Consider the following 23,049-nt stretch of genomic DNA (forward strand, 5'->3'; position numbering starts at 1 on the left):
TTACAATTAAAGTTTGAAATTACAGTTAAATTAAACAACATTACTCAACATCCCTACCCATTAAACCCACCAAACATAACAGCTCAATCACTACCACCACCATTTATAACCACTGAAGTAATATATAAATACGACAGATATACCAAAAACACAATTGGTTACATCACATTTTATAACCCATACTCAGGATTATCATACACATGTATATTCTAAAATTATTAATTTTTCTCCAACTCCTTTTTCTAGTAATCTCAAATCAAAACATAAACCCTTCTCCCCGCACAGGACCCCAAGATTTATTAGTAACACATTACGATTGTGAAGAAAACGAACAAAAAACACTACACAAGTATGCAATAAATCAAGTATCACAGTGCGAAACAGAACCCCAAGCCATAGAAACTACAAATGTCCTAGCAACACTTTATTCAAAAGCCCGAGCAACTACAGTTATAGGATATAAATTCACAGCAACATTTTCTGAAAAGAAAGTACATTGTTCACAAGTCTCAAACGGAAATAAAAACCGACTTGACCATGAATCATTCTACCAGAGTAATATAGAACGACTTTTACATCTCAATCCCGAAGATTGTAAAAACGAGTTACTCCGACTAACATCACCAAAAATAAAAACACAGATAGAAATTTAGTATATTTCCAAGTTTTTTCAGATTCTGTACATCAAGCAGAACTTGAAAGATATCAAGGACATATAAAATTAGATGAAAAATACCCATACAACGGCGCACACGGACGATTAACCTATGACATACACGATAAACACTGGATACCACACATTGGTATAAATGACCCATCAAACTGCAAAGCAGACACAAAAAATAAAGGATACCAAGAAATAATGTTTTTCGATTGGAAAATACAACTCGAAAAAATACAACTCACACGAGATTTATCAGACAACACAATGATTTACCAAGGAATTAGATTACCTTGTAAAAACGACCAAGGTTATTGCGACCCTACAACCAGAACACAAGCAACAATTGTTTGGTTCCCCGAAGACACATGTACAACATATCAAGTAGCAAAAATACACGCTCGTATGATAAAATTTCACGAAAAATATTTTATACAATCAATACCATATGAACATGTAAATCCATTACGCAAAATAAGTTCAAATTTTCGAAACATTCATAATATAGAAAATAAATTAACACGTTTTCAAATATATCAAGAAACAGAACTTGCATGTAAATACAGAAACCCACTTCACAAAACACAATACTCTGAAATATTAGTTGAATACGAAAATGGATTCGACATGACCACTGGAAAAATAAAAGTCGACCAATACGCCACAAGTCATCCCCTAAACGAAGGAACATCATATATACCAGTTAACTTTCAAAAGAATACAGGTCAACCTGGTGGACATTTAAAACCCCAAAACGATCAAAGCACACGTTTACAAGAACTATCACTAATGAACAATACATATTTTGGTAATATCCACTATGATATTCACTTAGATATGAAACTAGACTACACGATTAGCCGAATTTTTCAAGAAATGTCACTCTCCGAATTAGAAATATTACACCAACTATGCGAATTAGAGAGAACACAAATATTACAATCACTTGCACTAGCAGTATTAAAAATACCCTACGCAGGATATTTACTATCAGGAAATAGATCAAATTTTTTAGACTATGAAGGAAACATCTTATGGTTTTATACTTGTACTAAAAAAGTATCACCACTATACGTTTTTGAAGATAAACGATGTTATAAAAGAATCCCTATCTTTTATAAGAATAAAGTACATTTCGTTGACACACTTTCACGAAGAACCTATTTCTGGGATACCGCAGTTCCATGTGGATCAGAAAATAGCCACAACGTAGTACAACTAAACCCTGATGAAGATAAATATTACCTTCTCACCCCATATCCCACATTAATGCAATCACTCAAAAAATTTTCACCAGAAAGCATTCGCGCTATCGCTCGAAACCCAAATATAGACTTACAATCAATAGGAATATACTCAAAATCAGATATTCAACATCACATTAGAACACAACAATTCCAGGAATTATTAACACAAATGGACACAATACAAAGACAATCAATTGACCAAAACTTACGCAAACTTGCCGAAACCGCAGGATTTGCAGACATCTATACGCAAGACTATAGCGGATATTTTAAAGACATTCAAGATTATATATATCTAAACGGTGAAAAATACCGTCCCCAAGATATATCACCTATCAATATTTTTAGCTTTGTTACACTCAAGAATGAAATTCTTGATTTTCTAGGATGGCCCTACTACATCTTAGAAAAACTAACTATTTTATACGCAATGTTTAACTTTATTGGATTTCTTTTTTCACTCTTAAAAGGAATCTATAACACATGTGCTATACACACACAAGTCAATCGACAAGCAAGTGTAGCACGCATACTATTTGCAGGATTTTTTGGAATATTTTCTACATCTATAAACAAAATTCTTTTAGACGCACAAATAAAAGAATATAACACAAAAATAGCAACAAGACAGAACACATACGACGAAGAACATAACAATGCAGACACAACACCAACAGCACCACAGTTACCACCCCTACCACATAACCATCCATTATCCCTAGTCCCACGTAATTTTCGAAATTTAGCCATAACACATAATAATTTTAGACCAACCATATCACAAAGTCCCATCCAACATATAATGCCACACCACTCACAAGATGAAAATACTTATGAACAAATTATAGAACAACCCCATACCACCGCTTTTCAGTCTCAAAATAATAATTTTTTTAGCCCACGATGAGCCGACAACTTGGATCCCTACACCGATCAAATTCCCACCCAACCAACCTCACCACTCCAATCCCAATAATACCACTTTTTGCTTTTCCGCCACCCGATTTCCCATCCAGTAATGTAACATCCGGCATAAATTCCGATACTAACTCACACATCTCAGTTTTATACTCCATCTCACAACTCAATAACCCGAATATTGAAACCCCCGATGAATTTGCCGACTCCGAACCATCTCCATCAAATAATTTTCACACCAATCCCTTAAATTTTTCCCAACCCCCTTTTCAACCCATACTACCAAATAACCCTGACCCAACCAATTCTACACCCTCTTATGCTTCCCAAGTCACTCCAACCTACTCCTCACTTCACTCAAACCAATCATCTCATTCTTCAGACACCCCCCCGAATCTCCCCAGAACTAGATAATTTCATTACCTTACAACAACAATCCTATCACCTTGACACCCCAACCATAAACCAAATCTCATCCACAATAGATTCATCCAACCCTCCTACCCCTACACCCTCTTCAATTTATACTGATTCATTAGCACCATCATCCACAACTACTGTATCTTCACTCAGCACTAATAGAGCTTACCGCACTTTTAAAAGGAAGTTCCCCAACCATCCTTTCCCAGCGAAACCAGGAACAGCCCGTGAATACATCAACCATCCACAACACACTAACACAAAAGAATTTTTAGCTATCACCTTACCCTCATTTCCACAATACACCTTAAACACCCCTCATGACACTAACGAGACACGTAACTTTGTAGACGAATACGTTTTAATGCCTACCCTTCCTTGGACCTCATATTATCATTTTACAAATCCCCTTTGCTTACCTTTATCTAACACTCATATCGATATAGAACGAAATATGGACATGCTATATCGACTCACTACACCACTAACACCTAGACAATTTACTTACATTGGATACAAAAAATCACTAAAAACACACACTGCACCCCGAGCTAATGAATATACACTAGAATATTACGACCATAACATCATCAGAACTAACCAAGATCAATTCTTAGACGACGATCGCTTCGCTAACCCACAAATCACCGAGAAATTTTTCATTAAAACACCATATGTATTTACACTAAATATCTTCGATCGCAAGTTTGACCACATTGTCTCAGAAGCACTAACAGACACGCAAGCCTACGAAAGTTTTAAAGAACGCTTCCAAATATTTTCACTAACCTTTCATTTCCTTGCACCACATGAAAGAGATTTGCACTGCTCACACGATATTATGTTGCGCACTAAACAAACACACACATATACTTATTATCGTTTCATCCAAAATCACTTTGACCTACACACTCCCTCCAGACAACCACACCATCGTTTTCAATTCATCAATTCCAAATACACCTCACCATTCTTTCTTAACTTCACATATTGCATTAAAGATACTAACCTTCATGGTATTCTTCGAAATTATGATCCCATAACCCAAATGTATATCTTTTGTCCCATCACCAAGACCTTCAACGCAGAAGAATCCCGACCCTTCCTCATCCCACACGAGTTTGTACAACCTATAGAAATCCCCATTTTAGAATTCATCCATAACACTAAATTCAACCACAAATTATATAATCTAATCCAAAACACACCTTATGAATTTGCAGTTGGCACTGAAGAACTAACCACAATTAAGGCACTTCAATTGCTTTGGCCACTGCTTCAAACTAAAAATATCATCCGCATATTAGCCAAACTACTAACAACTTCAGATCTCATTCACGACATTTTCCCCCACGGTTTCTTCCCCGACGACTAACAGGTAAGTATGAATTATACATATTACTAATTAATTCAAACATTAGAAACTCACCATTCTTTATCCATGTTTTCTTTAGAATTTTAGCCTTCATCCAACGATCATCTGAAAAATTCACAAAAGAAAAATAAAAAATAGCAAACTTCTTCAAAACTGTTTAAAACCCTATTAAATTTTTGCACCAACAATTAAATAAATATAATACCAATGCAGTAAATTAATTTATATATTTTTCCCCCACCAGCAGTAAATCTAATAATGATAAAAATTTGTAACTTAATTTCCCCCAACAACTAGCAGTAAAATTAAAATTCTATCTAGTAAATTCATAAGAAGCAAAAGCAGTACTAACCTTTTGATATTTTCATTCACTCGCATAAGAATTCTATCCACACTCGCACAGCTCGCCCACAAAGAATTGTTTAAAATAATGAATTTCAGTTTCAAGCTTTCACACTCGATAACTCTAACACAAGATAACACGTTTCAAACTTTCCTTTAACGCGGTTGGAAAGGAATTATATACTAAACAAAACTAACCAATGCAGCTTACTAAACACCACAACACATAGCATAACAGCATGACTAAGAAAAGGAAACCAACGGTACCCAAACCGGATTAACCCAGTTTAAAACTGGATAAATTATTCTTTTGAAGACTATTATAAAGTCTAAGAAAGAAATAATAAAACACAAAAAAGTCGAAAGACAAACCCATACCACAAACAATTTGATTTTTGAAAAAAGGACACAACCAACAAAACATAAGAAAAACCACAACAAACCCAACATAAAACGTTGTCACATAACAGGACCTCTCACAAAAACCGCATGCAATCATACTCCCACTCCTGGCCTAACCCACCAGGAAGGACGTCCTGAGCATGCTCTATAGCCGGCCTAACCCACCGTGCTACATCCACGCTTTGTGACCACACTCCTATTTTTAATAAGAGCTACTCAAGGGTGAGTAACTCTTCAAAATAACTGAACTAAAACAAAAAGCTTTTGTGAAAACAACTAACTAAAATCATAATTAAAAAATATTAAACTAATAAAAGTTTTATAAAATGTAAATTACATTATGCAATACATAGATCAGAATACAACACCAAGGACGAACATCCAAAGACAAAACGACCCTACTACACTCGAGAAAGAATGGCCAACTACAATCAATATGCCGCCCACAATCACAACTCAAAGGATTTAGAGTACGACTTGACTTCGCAGAAAAGGACTTCATTGAACTAGACCAATGACCACCTCGATGTTCAAGTATACGTACAGATCCGAGTAACCAGGCATCCCCACCACGCACAATCTCCACGCCATTCCCAGACAAGGTCAAACACAAAGAAGTTCTCACCAATGAAACAGAAAAACCTGACATAGCCAACCATTCTGAAATCAGATTTGAGTTTGTTGCGAAAACCCAGTCGTTGTCTTGAGAAGACACAATGATTGAATCTGGGACTTCTCTAATAAGAAAACCCAGAAGAAATAAGATGTTCACCAAATACCAACGTCCATCATCCATCTTTCGAATTACAGAAAAACTATTCTAAAAAATTCTGTAAAACCCGGATGGGTGGAACCTGATCTAAACTACATTTTATGATTGGATAAATTAGATATTTTACCAATGTAAAGTATTTAATATTAACCAATCATGATCCATCTAACTAACAATCCACTTATTTGTAAGTGCTGAAATTACTTGTAATTTCAGCACCAGAGAGATTTGAATTTAACTTAGAAATTAGTTGAACTCTCCCGAGTACTTCAGCAGCCGCAATAAACCAGTATACCCTAGATCTATTGAGCCTAGCAGAGACTAGTTAAACAACCTGAGACTAGATAGTATAAGAGTAAGATTAGGATCGGTATTAGACTAAGAAGTTGCACGAATCTATCCGGCCGAAAATAAGATAGCGTGACGAGCAGACGGTGTACCCTATCCGAAATTACTCTATGAGTTATACACTTCGGTCCTAACTCACTATTGTTACATATCACCGAGCAGTTTTGTAATTCCAATTTTTGAAAAAAGCTAGAATATGCAATCATGAAGTGTTTTTCTTCTTATAAATTCAAAGCTCAGAGCTCAAAAATGAAAAAGGGGTTTTTCATGCACATATTTTTTTGTAAAGTTATTGTTCCGGCTTTCGAAGCAAACGGAATATGTATGGTTGGATTGGTTTTTTATTCAGTAAAACTTCGGCGATCCAAATAGATATTACTTTTTGCAAATCAACTTTTGCTATCACATTTTTACACTTGATCTTTGATTTTGTCCAAAAATTATAGTTTTTAACCAACACTTTGTTTTCCCTAAAAATATTCAATATAGATTGAGGGGCAGTCGGAACATTCAGTGCTTTGCCCTGATATACGAACAGCCTTGTTATTCTTGAAACTTGTTAATTTGGGGTAAAAAAGGCGAGACATATTTTGTCCTATCAACGTGAGCGAGAATTAGATCAATCAAAATTGAATCGAGAAAGTTTTTTTGGCTGGGTTCTGATTTGTTTTTCGATGTCTAGGAATAAAATTATTTTGTCCCAATTTGCTAAGATTGCATTAATAGTTCTCACATTGTTTCAAACAGAAAGGTTCTTGGAATTATAAATCTTTATTGTCGTATATTTGCATTTTTTAAACGCTTTGAAAAAATTGGACAATTTTTTTTTTTGGTCTCACTGGTATATTAAAAACATACAAAATGAGTTACACAGCGAACAAGTTTTTGGCGATGGATGAGTCCAAAAAATAGTTTCCTTTAATCGGGTTCAAGTTTTCCGATTTTTGATTATGGGTTAATCACCAATGCTACTGAACAAAATTCCAAGTTCATAAAAACCAGCGGTCATATTTAAATTGATTCCAAAAACTACAGGAAAAAAGAAGAAAAAGAATAAAAGCGATGAAGAATCTGAAGGCACAGACCCATTTTTGGCATCAAGTGATGAAGATTCCGAAAAAAGCCGGGATAAAAAGAAGAAACATCACAAAAAAGGAGGTAAGAAAAAGGAGAAGAAAAAACATCACGACAAAGACAAGTCAGAGAAAAAAGAACGCAAACATCGAGAATCGAAAAGTGTTGTTAAATCAGACGCTGAGACTTCTGAAAATGAAGAACATGAAAATGCCAACAAAAGTTCAAAACACAAGAAAAAATCACATCATGGTGATCGTCATGAAGAAAAATCGGAAAAGTCAGGGAAAAAGGCAAAGACGGAAAAATCTGAGAAGGAGAAAAAAAGTAAAAGCAAAGAAAACAAAAGCGACGAAGAAATTGAAAACGATGAAGCAAACGAGAAACCGGATGAAGATAGAGAAAAAGGTGAAAACTCGCGCAGAGGAAAGGACGAAAAATCTGAAAAGAAACACCATAAGGAAAAGTCAGAAAAAAAGTCAAGGAGAGATTCGGAGAGGAAAGAGCGTAAAGACAAGAAGGAAAAGAAAGACAAAGAAAATGGGAGTGTTGTTGACTCGGAATCTGACTGAGAAGTTCCTAGAACAACTACTCCTTGAAAATTCAGTTAATCGCCTAAGCCTTTCTTCTATTTCAATTTTTCGAGTCATTTGTTTACGTTTAAAACTTTGAAATTGTTTCTGTTTTTTTTTCAATAATTTAATAAAAAATTTCTCACAAAAAAACGAACAAATACAAAAACGTCAGCCTTGGATCATAGTTGTCATTTTTTGGCTTTTCAGTAGTACTAAATATCAACAAAGAAAAATTAGAAAATTGTCTTGGAAAAATTTCGACCTGATTTGCAGTACCGATTTAACATTTTCCTGTAGAAGTATGCACTTGCAGTACTTGCTAATTTAAAATTATAAATTAACGTAAGAGAATCAACATAGTGATGACGTTGACGGTCGCACAAATTTATGTGAAATTGTAATATTTATGCGTCTAATGAGCATAATATAGGTCTAATCTGCAAACCCCCTTCATTATTTTAAAAACAATGACAAAATTAATACATTTTACTGCAATAGTATAATATAAAAAGTCCAATATCAGTTAAGCTGCAGGTTTAATTATCATCGCTCTTGTTACCTCCTGTGCAAAGTTCAAGTCTGTATGTTTCACTTTTTTCTATCCGTTTTTGTATTTCTTCTATCATGCTGATAGTTGACATCTCAACCGCAATAAACGAGTCGTTAGTTGCAATAGCGTCACTAGAATTTCCGCTAACGTTACTAAACTGCATTGTGCCTTTCGCCATCATCGCCCCGAGAGTTTCTATCACTTCAATTTCAATCGGTAGCTTGTCCTCAATTTCCCCGTAGCCCCTGTATCTTTCATTCCCTGTATCTTTCAACAGAAAACAAGAGAGTGATTCTCTCATTCAACATCAAGTCGTTAACTCGGTCGGCTGGTACCAACCTTGATATATCAACCAACATCACACCATACTCACTCACTCTAACACTATGACCTTTAACAACAACTAATAACGCAATAACAATTTCATAAGGGGCGGCCCTCCTGCCGTGCCCCAGACTGACCTTAGATGGTCAGCTGGCATTTTTGCCATGGCTTTCAATGCAGCTGCTTTGGGCATGTTCATGTCAGTTCCGCCTTCTGTAACATCAATTTGCTGTGACTGCCTGTTGTTGTCTTCTGTCGTCATCATTTTTGAACCTGAATCTCTTAATATGTCAGGTTTGTGAATGATAACTTAATGAATTATTTGTTTCCCGACTAATTTTCTCAGTCAGTTACTCAAAATATGACTGCGACTTTTTCTATCTTGATTTCCAATCTTGATCTAGCTTGACTTTTTCGGTGCGCATTCAACCTAGTAGCTTTGTGACTAGCTTGATCCCGACTCCTTCTGGGCGTGCCCTGGGTGCCCTCGCTTGTCTCCGGTTCCGGTGCTAGGGGGTGCTCAATCCTATCCTACGTCCCCATCGTCGCCTCAGCGTCTAGCAACGAGTAGTCTTGCATGACTTTAGCTGGCAACATCTTCTTGTTTTTATCTAATGAAAACAGCCCAATTTCATCATACAATTTTTCTGCGCTAAGTGGAAGTACGCACATGCACTACTTGCTAATGTAACGATAAAAGCAAACGTAACATAATCAACGTGACTTCAACGTGACTTTAACGGTGGTCACTGGCAACGCGTACTCTTAATAATCAACTGCTTTTAATCATAGTAACGTTCACCTTGAAGGTAGCAAAAGTTTATGTAATATTGTAATATCTATGTTTCTACTTCACAACTTCAGCCGAAACAGCAAGGGGGGGGGGAGGATGTCAACTTGATTCTAAGTTCAACTTTTCAGCCAATCAGAATTGAGTTTTTTTTTTACTCGCAGCGTTTAGCAAGTTTAATTAAAATTGAACGCTTGGGTGGAGTATCTTAATTTGTTCTAATTGGGTGGGAGGATATAAACCTGATACAATTCACAAATCGCAGGTTCAAATAAAATTGGTCGTGAAAAAGTGTCATGTCAAATATGTTTTCTAAATTTAGGCGTTTTTTCGGCTCATCCCCGCTCAGAATAAATTTTTCTAGGTTCATTTTTCAGGTTATGCAGTAAAATAGTACCAAAGGGTAGTGAAGATGTCTAACTTCAGCGTAGGAAAACTCCACCAAAGCAGAGTTAGCAAAACAGAGGTCGTTTCCCGAGTTTTTTTTGGATCTCTTCAACTATTTCCCCTGTTTAATACCTAGCAACGAATTGCCACCCCTATAATGAAAAAATTCAACGGCTAAGCAGATGGAACCTGATCTAAACTACATTTTATGATTGGATAATTTAGATATTTTACCAATGTAAAGTATTTAATATTAACCAATCATGATCCATCTAACTAACAACCCACTTATTTGTAAGTGCTGAAGTTACTTGTAATTTCAGCACCAGAGAGATTTGAATTTAACTTAGAAATTAGTTGGACTCTCCCGAGCACTTCAGCAACCGCAATAAACCAGTATACCCTAGATCTATTGAGCCTAGCAGAGACTAGTTAAACAACCTGAGACTAGATAATATAAGAGTAAGATTAGGATCGGTATTACACTAAGGAGTTGCACGAATCTATCCGGCCGAAAATAAGATAGCGTGACGAGCAGACGGTGTACCCTATCCGAAATTACTCTATGAGTTAACCAACTCGGTCCTAACTCATCTGGTGCGACCATAAGTCTCGAACAAGACCTTAATCGCTTAGAATTAACCAAAATAGATTAGAAATTAGACAAAAACATTTAAAAAATGTTATACGACAATAATTTAATCGAAATGTCTCTACGACTCAATAGATCAGAGCCAATATTCCGAACCATAACAGAACTACCCGGAATTGGAAGAAGACCTCGAACCAGAGACGACATACGACAAAGTAGAAACTTGCCATATAGCTATATGATAGTTAGGCAAAAACCAGAACAAACTTTTATATTTAGAATACTACTGGCAATGAATTTAGATTTTCATTTGCAAACATAAAACCTTGAAGTTAATCTTCAAAATCATTTCAGGCGCTAAACAAAATTATTAATATACAATAACGATTGATAAAAAGATCTAAGATCGTTTTCCTAAAACTCTGCAGTAATATACAAAACATGTTTGAAGAATATTTATTGAAAAATAAAAAATAAAAATTAGTAGCATGAAAATAAATGGTTAGTAATCATAAATCATCCTGTTGTTCCAGCTCCATCATCTAAAACATAACAGCAATCATAAACCCACTAATATCATCAAAACACTAAATCTTTCCTTTACACACATTTAAAAATTTATTAAAACTTAAATTCACTTAATTTTAAAACCAGATCATCAAGGCTTATCCTTGGATCTTAAATCATTTTCTAAATAATTAAATTTCAAATTTGATCATCAAGGCTTATCCTTGGATCAAACAGAACAACTTTGTTCTCCCCCACCCACTTAATTAGTGTCTAACGACCTCAAACGTCGATTCACTACCCAACCCTTTCTAAAGACCCAAGACTAATAGAAATTTTTAAACAAAACTAATCATTCAAATTAGGATAAACAGTGAAGAACTTCGGTTATTCATCCTTCACTTGACCCCCCCCTCTTACCAGACCCAGGATAAATCTTAGACTTAGTAAGTTTAAAATAGTATCTAACGAACTACTCGCGTTCTAATTATACCTGAACCTTGTGGATCGATTTACTATTCTCCAACCCTTGAACACAATCACTACCCCTAAGTAAGATTAAGTAAGTTAACACCTTAACTTATACTAGCCACGAGAAAGTAAAGAATCATTCTTCGGAATCGATATACTTTTCTCTCCAACCCTGAACAAACAGACCCAGGTTAAGCTAACCAAAAAATCGTAAGAACTAACAGTTTAAGAAAATAGAAACCATTTAACAACCCTTTGCATCCGTCATTCTAAACCTTATGTCATTTAAAAACCTAGGAAATAAACAGACAATCGTTTTACACAATTGTGAAATAGATAACAAAAAATACGACCTTGTAATCACACCTCATACACAAACAGTTGGATACATTCGAACAAAACGACAAACACTAAAAAGAAAAATAATAACGAAACAAAGACAAATAACACGAAAAAGATTTTCAAAAAATCGAAACGCATTTTCAGAATCAGAAACCAACAGTTTAGACGAACTTTACAAACTAAAAGAATCAATAGATAAAAATTGCCCACTTCACGATCAATTATATTTCTCTGACTCAGAAACAACTTCAAATTCATCAAAAAGAGGAAAAAGAAGAATAAAAAAGCAGTATAAACACAAACCAGTACATTTATACAATTGGAATCAACCAATTAGACACATTGATAATTACATATTAACAGTCATCGAACGAAAAAATGAGCTCAACGCACACCCCAGGTGAAGAAAGTCCAGATGATGATGAAATCTTTCCTTTTATAGTAGACGCAGATACTGATAGAGGACAACACATATTTTGTCAAAATTTACTCGTAAATTTATTTGAACCCGGAATTAGTCCATGTAAAACAGAGTTCCCAGATGTAAAAATCAAAAGACAAATCATAGACCACTACTTAAAAGATATATGCAACATAACACAACAGTATGGAATCTACTCCATAGAATTCACCTCACCAAACCATAATAATAGAAAATATACAATTCAAACAGACGATCTTGATTTAGAATTTTCAAAAGTTTTTTCAGAATATATAAAAAGCATCCAATATCATAACTCACAAAGAGCAAACTCCATATTCACCAATGAAGTTTTCGCAATAATATATAGTTATATTTCGATATTAGAAAACGAAATCCCTATAACAAATGTCTCACCGACAGAAACATCTAAACATTTAAGAGTACGACATGAAATCACACTACTCTCTAGTTATTTAAACATCATTAAAGAAAAATTCACGAAAGACGACGTTTCACAACATACAAAACACGATCTACAAAAAATTTTGGCATGGTTTATAATAGATTATTTCACACACAATATTGATTTAATTGCACAAGCAAGAAAAAATTTTAGACCCCAAAACTCGAACGATGATACAGCTATCACAGAACAATCAGATTATGTTTGGGACCCCGAATGGTCTCATCCCGCATTTATAAGCTTCCCACAATCAATCTCAAGTCAAGCAATAAGTACGATATCTTACATAAGAGATTATGTAAAAGTAATACCATTAACCATTGATGCAACACCATTAAACTATAATACATTTTTGCCCGATACACAAAATAATAGTTTAAACTCTACAGTTATACACAATGAAAACCTCAATGGAACTAGGAATCTTACTCAACAACATATCCAGACACCATCACACTTCATAAATGAAGAAATTGTACACACAACAACTACACAACAAAGTATTTCACCAATACGCCCAAATTTAACAACACCAAGAAATACAAATCCTTCACAAACACAGGTAACCTTACAATCAACCGTTAAACCTTCGGTTGCCCCTAAATACTCACATATGGATTACCAAACATACAGACCCATGACAATACCATCAAAAACATGCAAAACATTCACTAGAAACAACTTTGCAGACCATAATTATAATTATACACATCCATCAAAAACATATAATCAACCACAAAGAAATTTTAACCAATATACAAGATCTCGAAATTGGGATAACCCAATGACCCAACCTAATTCAATAAATTTCCAAACAAATCCTCCACAGGATCACAGTGAAAATTACCCATTTTTTCAACAAAATAGAAATAAAAAACAGACATCTTATCAAATGGATTATTTATCCTCAGATGATGATTTCTTACAACCAGATATATTTGCACCAAATACTCAAGAATATCGTAGACAAGGAATACAGAGAACACGTACAAATCATAGAAATTTTTCTCCACAACCAATAGATGCACAACATCAACAACCAATTCAACAACAAAATCTAATTAATACACAATCTTTTCAACCAATTCAACAACAAAATCCAATGACTGCACACTCGTATCAAGCATCACAAATGCAAAATGAAATACCACTCCCATATTATCTCCAACAACATGAAATAACAAGAAACCAACTTTCGAATTTTTCTCAAATGCCAAATGCAGCAGAATCATTACAAATGACAATGAATCCATACCTTATGGGTGGATCATCAATAACATCAAACAAACCTTTAATGGTTTTCACAGGAACAGACCCTGAATACTCTGTAGAAGATTATTTAAATGCAGTAACAGCAAACCTGATTTTAAATATTGGACCTGAACCAATTAATACGCCACTACATCAAAACTGGATACATCGACGCACAGCGTTAATACAAACAACCTTAGATGGCGCAGCCCAAAAATGGTTTTCAGTACTACCTCTAGAAATAAAATCAAACTGGAAAAGGTTTACACAGGAATTTTCAAAAATGTTTGACTCCGAAAGAAACAAACAACAACAAAGAGTTTTATGTAATGAAATTCGCAGATTACCAAACGAAACCATCAAGCAAATAGCAGTACGAATCGAAACACTAGTTCGAAAAGCATATTCATTAAATACACATGACTATAAAAACACAAAGATGACAGAAATCTTAATGATGACCTTAACACCACAATTAAGGAAAATAGCAATAAAAAAGAGAGCATCCCATCCTTCTTCAATTCGAGAACCCGATTTAGATTTTCGAAAACTAGTAGAACAATTAGAACAAGCAGAAATCACGATGAAACTAGAAGAAACGGAAAATCTGAAACTACAATACGTTAACAGAATTGAAACGACTCCCACTAATATTAATAATATACAGGAATCAGAGACAGACCTCGTTGAAAAAATCACTGAAATACTCAATATTTATGAAAAGAACCCAAACTTCAAAGGCAAACCATCTTTCAAAAAATGGTGTAATTATTGCCGACGATACGGACATAGTATTTCCGAATGTAGACAAAAACAGCAAGACAATCAAAATAAACCTCAAAAATATAAAGAACCAAATAAATCATTCTATCAATACATGAAAAAAGATCAAAATCTACCGAACAAAACAGTCCACAGCAACAACAGTTCAGGAAAACCACTCCCGAACAATACAAATTATACAAGAAATCAATCACCATATAACTCAAGTTATAGAGGAAGATCACCAGAACGAAGAAACACGAACAATTCATCACAAAATCACTACAATAGACCAAATAGTCGAAATAACTACTCCAGATCAAATTCAAATACACAACGATTTGTTTCTAGATCTAATTCCCAATCAAGAAATAACTACTATCCAAACAACCAATCACGAAATTCATCATACAATAGGAATAGAAACTACTCCTATAATCGAAATAGAAGTTATTCAAACAACCGAAACCAGAATTACCCGAACAGTCAATCAAGGAATAACTCATATAAAAGATCGAACTATAACAGACCAAACAATAATTACCAAAACAGATCGCGAAATAATTCACAAAATCGACACTCAAGTTATAATAATCGTTATAGAAATTATTCCCAATCACCACACCGGAATAATAATAACTATAATAATTCTAATAATCGCCACAGAAGTAGTACACCTAAACATCAAAGACAAATCAATCAAGTACAATCTAACCCAGAAACAACATCAGACCCTCCAGGTATTGATGACACAGTAACTGATACGTTACAACTCAATCAAATAAACTGTACATCATCAGATTCAGAAAGTGATACTGAAAACACTCTTTCTATCAATATGATAAAAGTCGAAAATGACTATGAATCTGTCATATATGAACAACCCTTTTCATCACACATATATGAAAATCAATCAGAATTTCTTCAAAATTATTACACTACACCCATAAATTCCACACCAACGACGCAAGAAACAAATGAGATTAACACTACAAATCAAACCAATAAAAATACCAAAACAAAATGCTTGAATACAAACCATATTTATCAAAATATACAAAAAGAACAACCCAAAGAAAAAATTTGGACAATACCATTTCTCTTAGAAAGCCCAAGAAATAAAGAATTTCAACCACCAGACCTTGAAATAGATTTTTTAATTGATTCAGGAGCAGAATCAAACATAATAAACATCCCCACATGGAATGAAATAAAAACCTTACACCCAAAGCTAACACCTCTTGAAACCTCCAGCAAACTAGCAACAGCACAAGGATCAACATTGATAAACTACGGAAAAATCCAATTATTTCTCCTCCCCACCAGAACAATGGAACAAAGCAAAATTTTAAATAAGCCATTTAAACAAATATTCCATATCACTGATATTAAATATAATATCATTGGAATACCATTTATTTCGAAGTATATACCAACAATTAACATACTAAATAGTAAAATATTAATCAAAGATAAATATACAAAAACAAAAGAAACATCCTTAACATTTTTTCAAAGATTAAATAAACAACCACCATTCTTTTCAAAATTCTACCCGATATTTAACCAACAAAGAAAACACTTGAAACCACTATCAGGAAATATCTATAATTTTTCAATCAAACAAGTTCACCAATATGATAAAGAACAAAACAAACAAAAATTTTATATGTCAGAATTTGAATTCAAACCTATTCACAAATTTTTCAAAATCACAATAACATCCATAAAATATTTGAAAAATTCGAATTCAGATATCATTTCCTTACATGTCTATAACAACACACCTTACCAAGTAACATTACCTTTAGGACTTTTAGGATATTGTGAAACCAACGCTACAATATCACCAAAACACGAAAAAGCCTATCGCGTAAATAATATACTCCAACTACTAGATATTTGCCAATCTACAATTCTTAATGAAGAATTATCTATAAATAATATAATAAGTAACGAAAACAGAAATACGGATTATTTCACAAAAACTCCATATTTCAAACCTACATTCAACATAAGTAACTACACAGAGGACCAACAAAAATTTTTAACAATGTTTAATTTCCAACATTCACAAATAACACAAGACGAATTCGAAAAATTAGCCAAACAGCTAATTAAATATTCATCAGTCTATGCAACATCAAAATTCGATGTTGGGAAAATCAGTTCATCACTACATCTCCCGTTAAAACCAGACGCAGTTTTCAAAAAACAGAGCAAGTAAAGTACCAATTCACTTACATGATAAAGTGAACAGATTACTCGACATTTTAGAACAATACAACATTATATCACCAGTAAACAAAGAAGAACAACCAAAAGGCAACACATTTATCAACCCCGTTATCATTCTAGCTAAAGGAGAATCATTAAAAATCGTTCTCGATGCTAGATACCTCAATTCACTTATAGATGAATCAAAATGTAATTGGCCCATTGAACCAATACAAGTTATTTTAACAAAAATAAACGGCAAATACTTTACAACCGCCGATATGAATAGTGCATACAATCAAATGCCACTAGATGAACAATCACGACGTTTAACACAATTTGTTATCGGAAACCAACAATATGAATTCAACCGCTTATTCTATGGAATATCCATAGGACCAGCAGCATTTTCAGCTTTTATGAGCAAAATTTTTAGACCACTAATACTCAAGAAAAACGCAATCACCTATTTAGACGATGTTTTTATGCAATCACAAACAAAAGACGAGATGTTCAATGTTTTAGAAAAATATCACCAAATACTTCAGAACGAAAATCTGAAGGCCGCCCCCGATAAATCACACTTCTTTTTGACAAGAGTTAAATTCTTAGGACATAATATAGAAAGAAAAACAATCACTCCATTGAAATCACGCATTGACGCTATTCAAAAACTTCAACCACCAACAAATAAAAAGAAAATCCAAGAATTTCTTGGAATGTTAAACTTTTTAAGTAAATATGTTTATAAAATGCAATTATATCTACGACCATTTTATAACATCCTTAGACAACAAAATAACTTTGAATGGAACACAGAACATCAAACACGATTTGAAGAAATAAAGAAACTTTTAACTGAACAAATTTCAAACACAATTCCAGATTCAAATCAACCATTTTATGCAATGTGCGATGCTTCGAACTTTGGCATCGGTGCAGCACTATTACAATCACATAATGGTACAAATAAAATGAACCTCATATCAGCAAATTCTCGATTATTCACTCAAGCAGAGCTACGACTCTCAACTCTAATGAGAGAATGTACAGCCATAATATATACACTGACAGAATATGAATTTCTGATACTTGGATCAAAACATCCAACAGTTCTATTCACAGACCATAAACCAATCATCTTTCTCTTTACACAAAAATCTAACCCAAACCACCGAGTTTACAGATTTCAACTAATTCTAATGAAATTTCCAAACTTACATATAGTTTGGACTGCAGGAAAAAATCTTGCATTACCAGACACCTTAAGTCGAAATACACCACCTGAATTACTTACACGAAAAACAACAGTTGAAATACCCAAAAACATAAAATTCTACCTTGCAGAAAACGAAACATCACCCCGATTGGAATGCAAATATGCAGTAAAAACTGATATTGAACAATCACAAATAAATAATTTACAACATTTCCCACTTTATTTAGATTGTCAAAATAATCATTATGAAGTTGATTTACTTGGAACATCAACTTTCAAACCAATCCCATATTCTCAATGGATAAAAAATAACACCCAACAAAAACGAACAAAACAACACCTGCCTAAGAAAGACCATTTTCCACTAATTGAAAAAGAAGATTTAACTGATAAAATAAATTTATCAGGACCACAAACAAATGATTCAAAATACACAATAAATCAAGTTTTTGACCTTCACGACCCACTTGATACAATACCCTTATCTAAATTAGAAATCGAAAACATTTTTCTCCCCCCAACAGAAATAATTACAATTTCAACACTGAAACAATATCAAAACCTTGACCCAGTAATTCGACAACTGAAATCATGGCACAAATATAAAACTAAACCTATCAAAGCAGATTCAACCATTCTAGGAAACAAAACACTCCTCCGATACTTTCGCAAATTTAACAACACAACAATTAACGAAAATACAGACCTTTTAGAGTATAACCTGAATGAATCTACAGTTCCATGTCTCCCTTTAAGTATGATTCTTATAGCTTTTAATATTTCACATACACAAAATATTAAAGGACACTCTGGATCAGAAAAAACATATTCAAATTTTATACAAAATTTTTACTTTCCAAATGCACCAATTTGGATAAAAGTACTATGCAATGACTGTATAGTATGTCAACTAAATAAACCTTACCCAAATCAAAAACAAATAGCACAAAAACAAGATTTCAAAGGACAAAGTTTGTACTTTAATCATCGTATCTCATTTGATACTAAAGGACCAATTTCACCCTCATCAGAAGGAAACTCCTACATTATGGTAATTGTTGACGCATTTACACATTATGTAGCACTTAACCCAGTACCACATTGTAACGCTTATTACGCTTACACAACACTCTATGAACACTGGATAGCAAAATTCGGACTACCAGAAATTTTAGTTACAGACAACGGTACAGAATTCATAAATAATGAAATTATCACACTATGTCATTTATATAACATTAAACACAAACCACGTACATCTCATGCACCTTGGACAAACGGCTTAGTCGAAGGTATGAACCGTTCATTACAAGAATATCTTAGATGTATCATCAACGGAAATGATACAAAATATACCGAATGGTCAGCAGATGTAAAATTATTTCCCTTAGCGTATAATTCACAAATTACGACAACTTTAGGAATGTCACCATACGAAATGGTTTTTAACCAAAAGCCACGCAAACCAATAATGTTTACAGCAAATTCTCATAAAAACGCACAAGGTTATTGTCAACCAAATAAAGACTCAATTTGTTATAACCTACCTTTACATACACACGATGAAGATCATTTTCATCACCCACAAATTCTTAAACTAGCCTCCGGTACACACACCGAATGGATTCTAAATAGAGATAAAAAACACAATGAAATTTATCAAAAAATAACAAAAAAGTTATTACAAAGACAAAACATTAATGAACAAATCAATTCACGTTTTACACCAGCCTCCGAATTAAAAATTGGAACATTTGTTTTAATACCTAATTTTAATACTCAAAAAGGAATTTCTAAAAAATTACAACCCCTTCGAAAAGGACCATACCAAATAATTGCAAAACCCACTGATGTCACATATAAAATTACCGACTCAAACAAAAAAGAAATCGTTCAACATCGAAACAACCTATTACCTTATTACCCAAAAGAATACGCACTCCGCGAATTAACTCAATTATATTCTTTCACAGGATTAAAAATCATTCAAAATGAACCACATCTGAAAAACACAGAACAAAATGATAACCCCACCGAAAATCAAAACACAAAACCAACCGCCACCAAAAACAATACACAAAACCATAAAGAATCTCCAAAACAAAGAAAAAATAGAAAAATGACCGAACAAATAATACCCCAAGAACAAATCGACAAATCAGAAAATAGAAAAACAACAAGACTCCGAAATCAACCACGTAAAAACTATAAAATATTCATCCCCCAATCTAAAATTTTAAAGAAAGTGGAATTTCAAAAGTAATTTTAACATTATACTTCACAATCTTGAAACCTTCGAAACATTTTTCATTTACATTTTTCAAAATAACATGCTGACAAGTACGTAATAATTCTAGTTCAAAATAAACCAATAGGATTCATCCAATCCGTCACTTTCTCTAACTCAAACTAAGACCAATTAGACGAATCATATAGAACTCCAGGCACATCTATAACTATAACTTTACGACCTCCAGGTCAAAAATAAGCAAACCACTCCAACTTGACAACTAAAATAAATATCACCATAATACCGTACCCCTCCCTTATCTAATAACCCAAAGATCAACAATATTTCCCCAACTCAGACCACGAATACCCCCAAAGCAAATTTGTTAACTTAGCCTAAAGTAACAAAATGAACATTTTAATTAGCCTAAAGTATAAAAATCTCACCATACCCCGGATCATTTGACAAACAAAAATAAAGAAAAAGACGACCTCCCAGTCACCATGAAAATTGCCCCCAACAATTTTTTACAGAACTCAACCCACTTGTCAAAAAACTAATAAATAATCCGACCACACTAGAAAATCGCCTCAAACAGCAAAAAATATTCGACCAAGAGATCATTTCTTAAATGCTCTTCTCTCAATCAGTTACTCAAATACTCATAAATCTTAAACATTTTTTTACAATACTTGAAACCTATATAATATTTCTTTTTGATATACTTGAATCTTTTCTAATAATCCTAATCATTTTTTGTAACATTTTTTTAATTTTCTACACTATACTCGAACTATTCCTCCAACTTTCCAAAACCCTTGATTACATCCACAGGTACGAGTCATATAACTTGTCTAAATGATACGAACAATTTTCAGTAGAACCGATATTTTTTTATTGTTTTTAATTTTCATAGCATTCTTATCATCCCTCATTTTGACAATATGTAAATGTATAAAGAAAGCAATCCTCACATTTGCCCTAGCAACAATCCTTCTAATTCTTTTTTTGGAAGAATATTATAATAAACACAAAATTTCTCACTAAAGTAATAATTCAAAAAACTATCAAAAATTGCTACCCAACAGTCACAAAGTCAGTCTTCACCGACATCATCCCAAGATAACCAAACACCACCTTCAACTACTCAAAATCCTCAAACATCTACACGAATTTCTTTTCAAGACAATCCATACACTTTTGAAGAACGACATGCTCGTTTATCAGAACCACTAGAACCAGTTCAACGACAAGCACCTTTAAGCGAACCAACATATAACCTATATCCAACACTACCACAAGAACTAAGTAGAATAAGAAATTCTAGTCAAAACCAAAATACAGTCGAAATAAATAGACAAATTATACATCCTCGACGAAACAGAAATTTTCAAACTCCCCGAGTTCATTTTGATATACCTCAATCCCCATCACAAAACACTCCAGAAAACCCCATTGGTATATTACCAGAAACCCCTACGCTTCTTTCACAACGTAGCACCTCAAGCCTACCATCAGATTACTTAGGTTCAACACCAACATCTGAGCAAATACGTGAAAATCCTTTCAACCCCACAAACCAAACATCACGATTCCCATATTGGACTACACATTCATTTACACAAGGTGAACCAAATTTAGTCAATGACCCCATAGATATTTCTACGGATACAACAACATCCTCATCACTACCAGAAACATTATCACTACCATCAACACCATCAATAAGCCAGATTTCACCACCACCTTTTAACTTAAATTTTCCAAATAATCTCGACGCCAGATATCGAGAACAATCAACAACAAATATTCCTTTAAGACTAGATTGGAATACATTTACAGCACCTCCACCATTATTTGGACAACATCAAGAAAGTAACCGCCTTCATAACTGGGCACTTAATAGATTACAATATCGCCAAGATATTCACAACGATATCCGTGATCACAATATTCAAATACTCCAACAAAACAGTTTACAATTAAAGTTTGAAATCACAGTTAAGTTAAATAATATTACCCAACATCCCTACCCATTAAATCCACCTAACATAACAGCTCAATCACTACCACCACCGTTTATAACTACTGAAGTAATATACAAATACGACAGATATACCAAAAACACAATTGGCTACATTACATTTTATAATCCATACTCAGGATTATCATACACATGTATATTCTAAAATTATTAATTTTTCTCCAACTCCTTTTTCTAGTAATCTCAAATCAAAACATAAACCCTTCTCCTCGTACAGGACCACAAGATTTATTAGTAACACATTACGATTGTGAAGAAAATGAACAAAAAACACTACATAAATATGCAATAAATCAAGTATCACAATGTGAAACAGAACCACAAGCTATAGAAACCACAGAT

The 23,049-nt window shown here is 33.7% G+C and overlaps 1 protein-coding gene across 1 annotated transcript in view; it reads left to right on the forward strand.

The window, feature by feature from the left end:
• The window catches only part of LOC134848640 (TRAF3-interacting protein 1-like), a 52,667-nt gene extending 44,536 nt beyond the window's left edge, over positions 1-8,131 (forward strand). The window contains exon 8 of the mRNA XM_063866159.1: positions 7,521-8,131. Within this exon, the coding sequence (XP_063722229.1) occupies positions 7,521-8,131 (611 nt within the window). The remainder of the gene's footprint in view (positions 1-7,520) is intronic.
• Positions 8,132-23,049: the final 14,918 nt, after the last annotated feature.

Source organism: Symsagittifera roscoffensis, chromosome 6 (assembly GCF_963678635.1).
Source record: "Symsagittifera roscoffensis chromosome 6, txSymRosc1.1, whole genome shotgun sequence".
In the NCBI taxonomy this organism is placed as follows: domain Eukaryota; kingdom Metazoa; phylum Xenacoelomorpha; order Acoela; family Convolutidae; genus Symsagittifera; species Symsagittifera roscoffensis.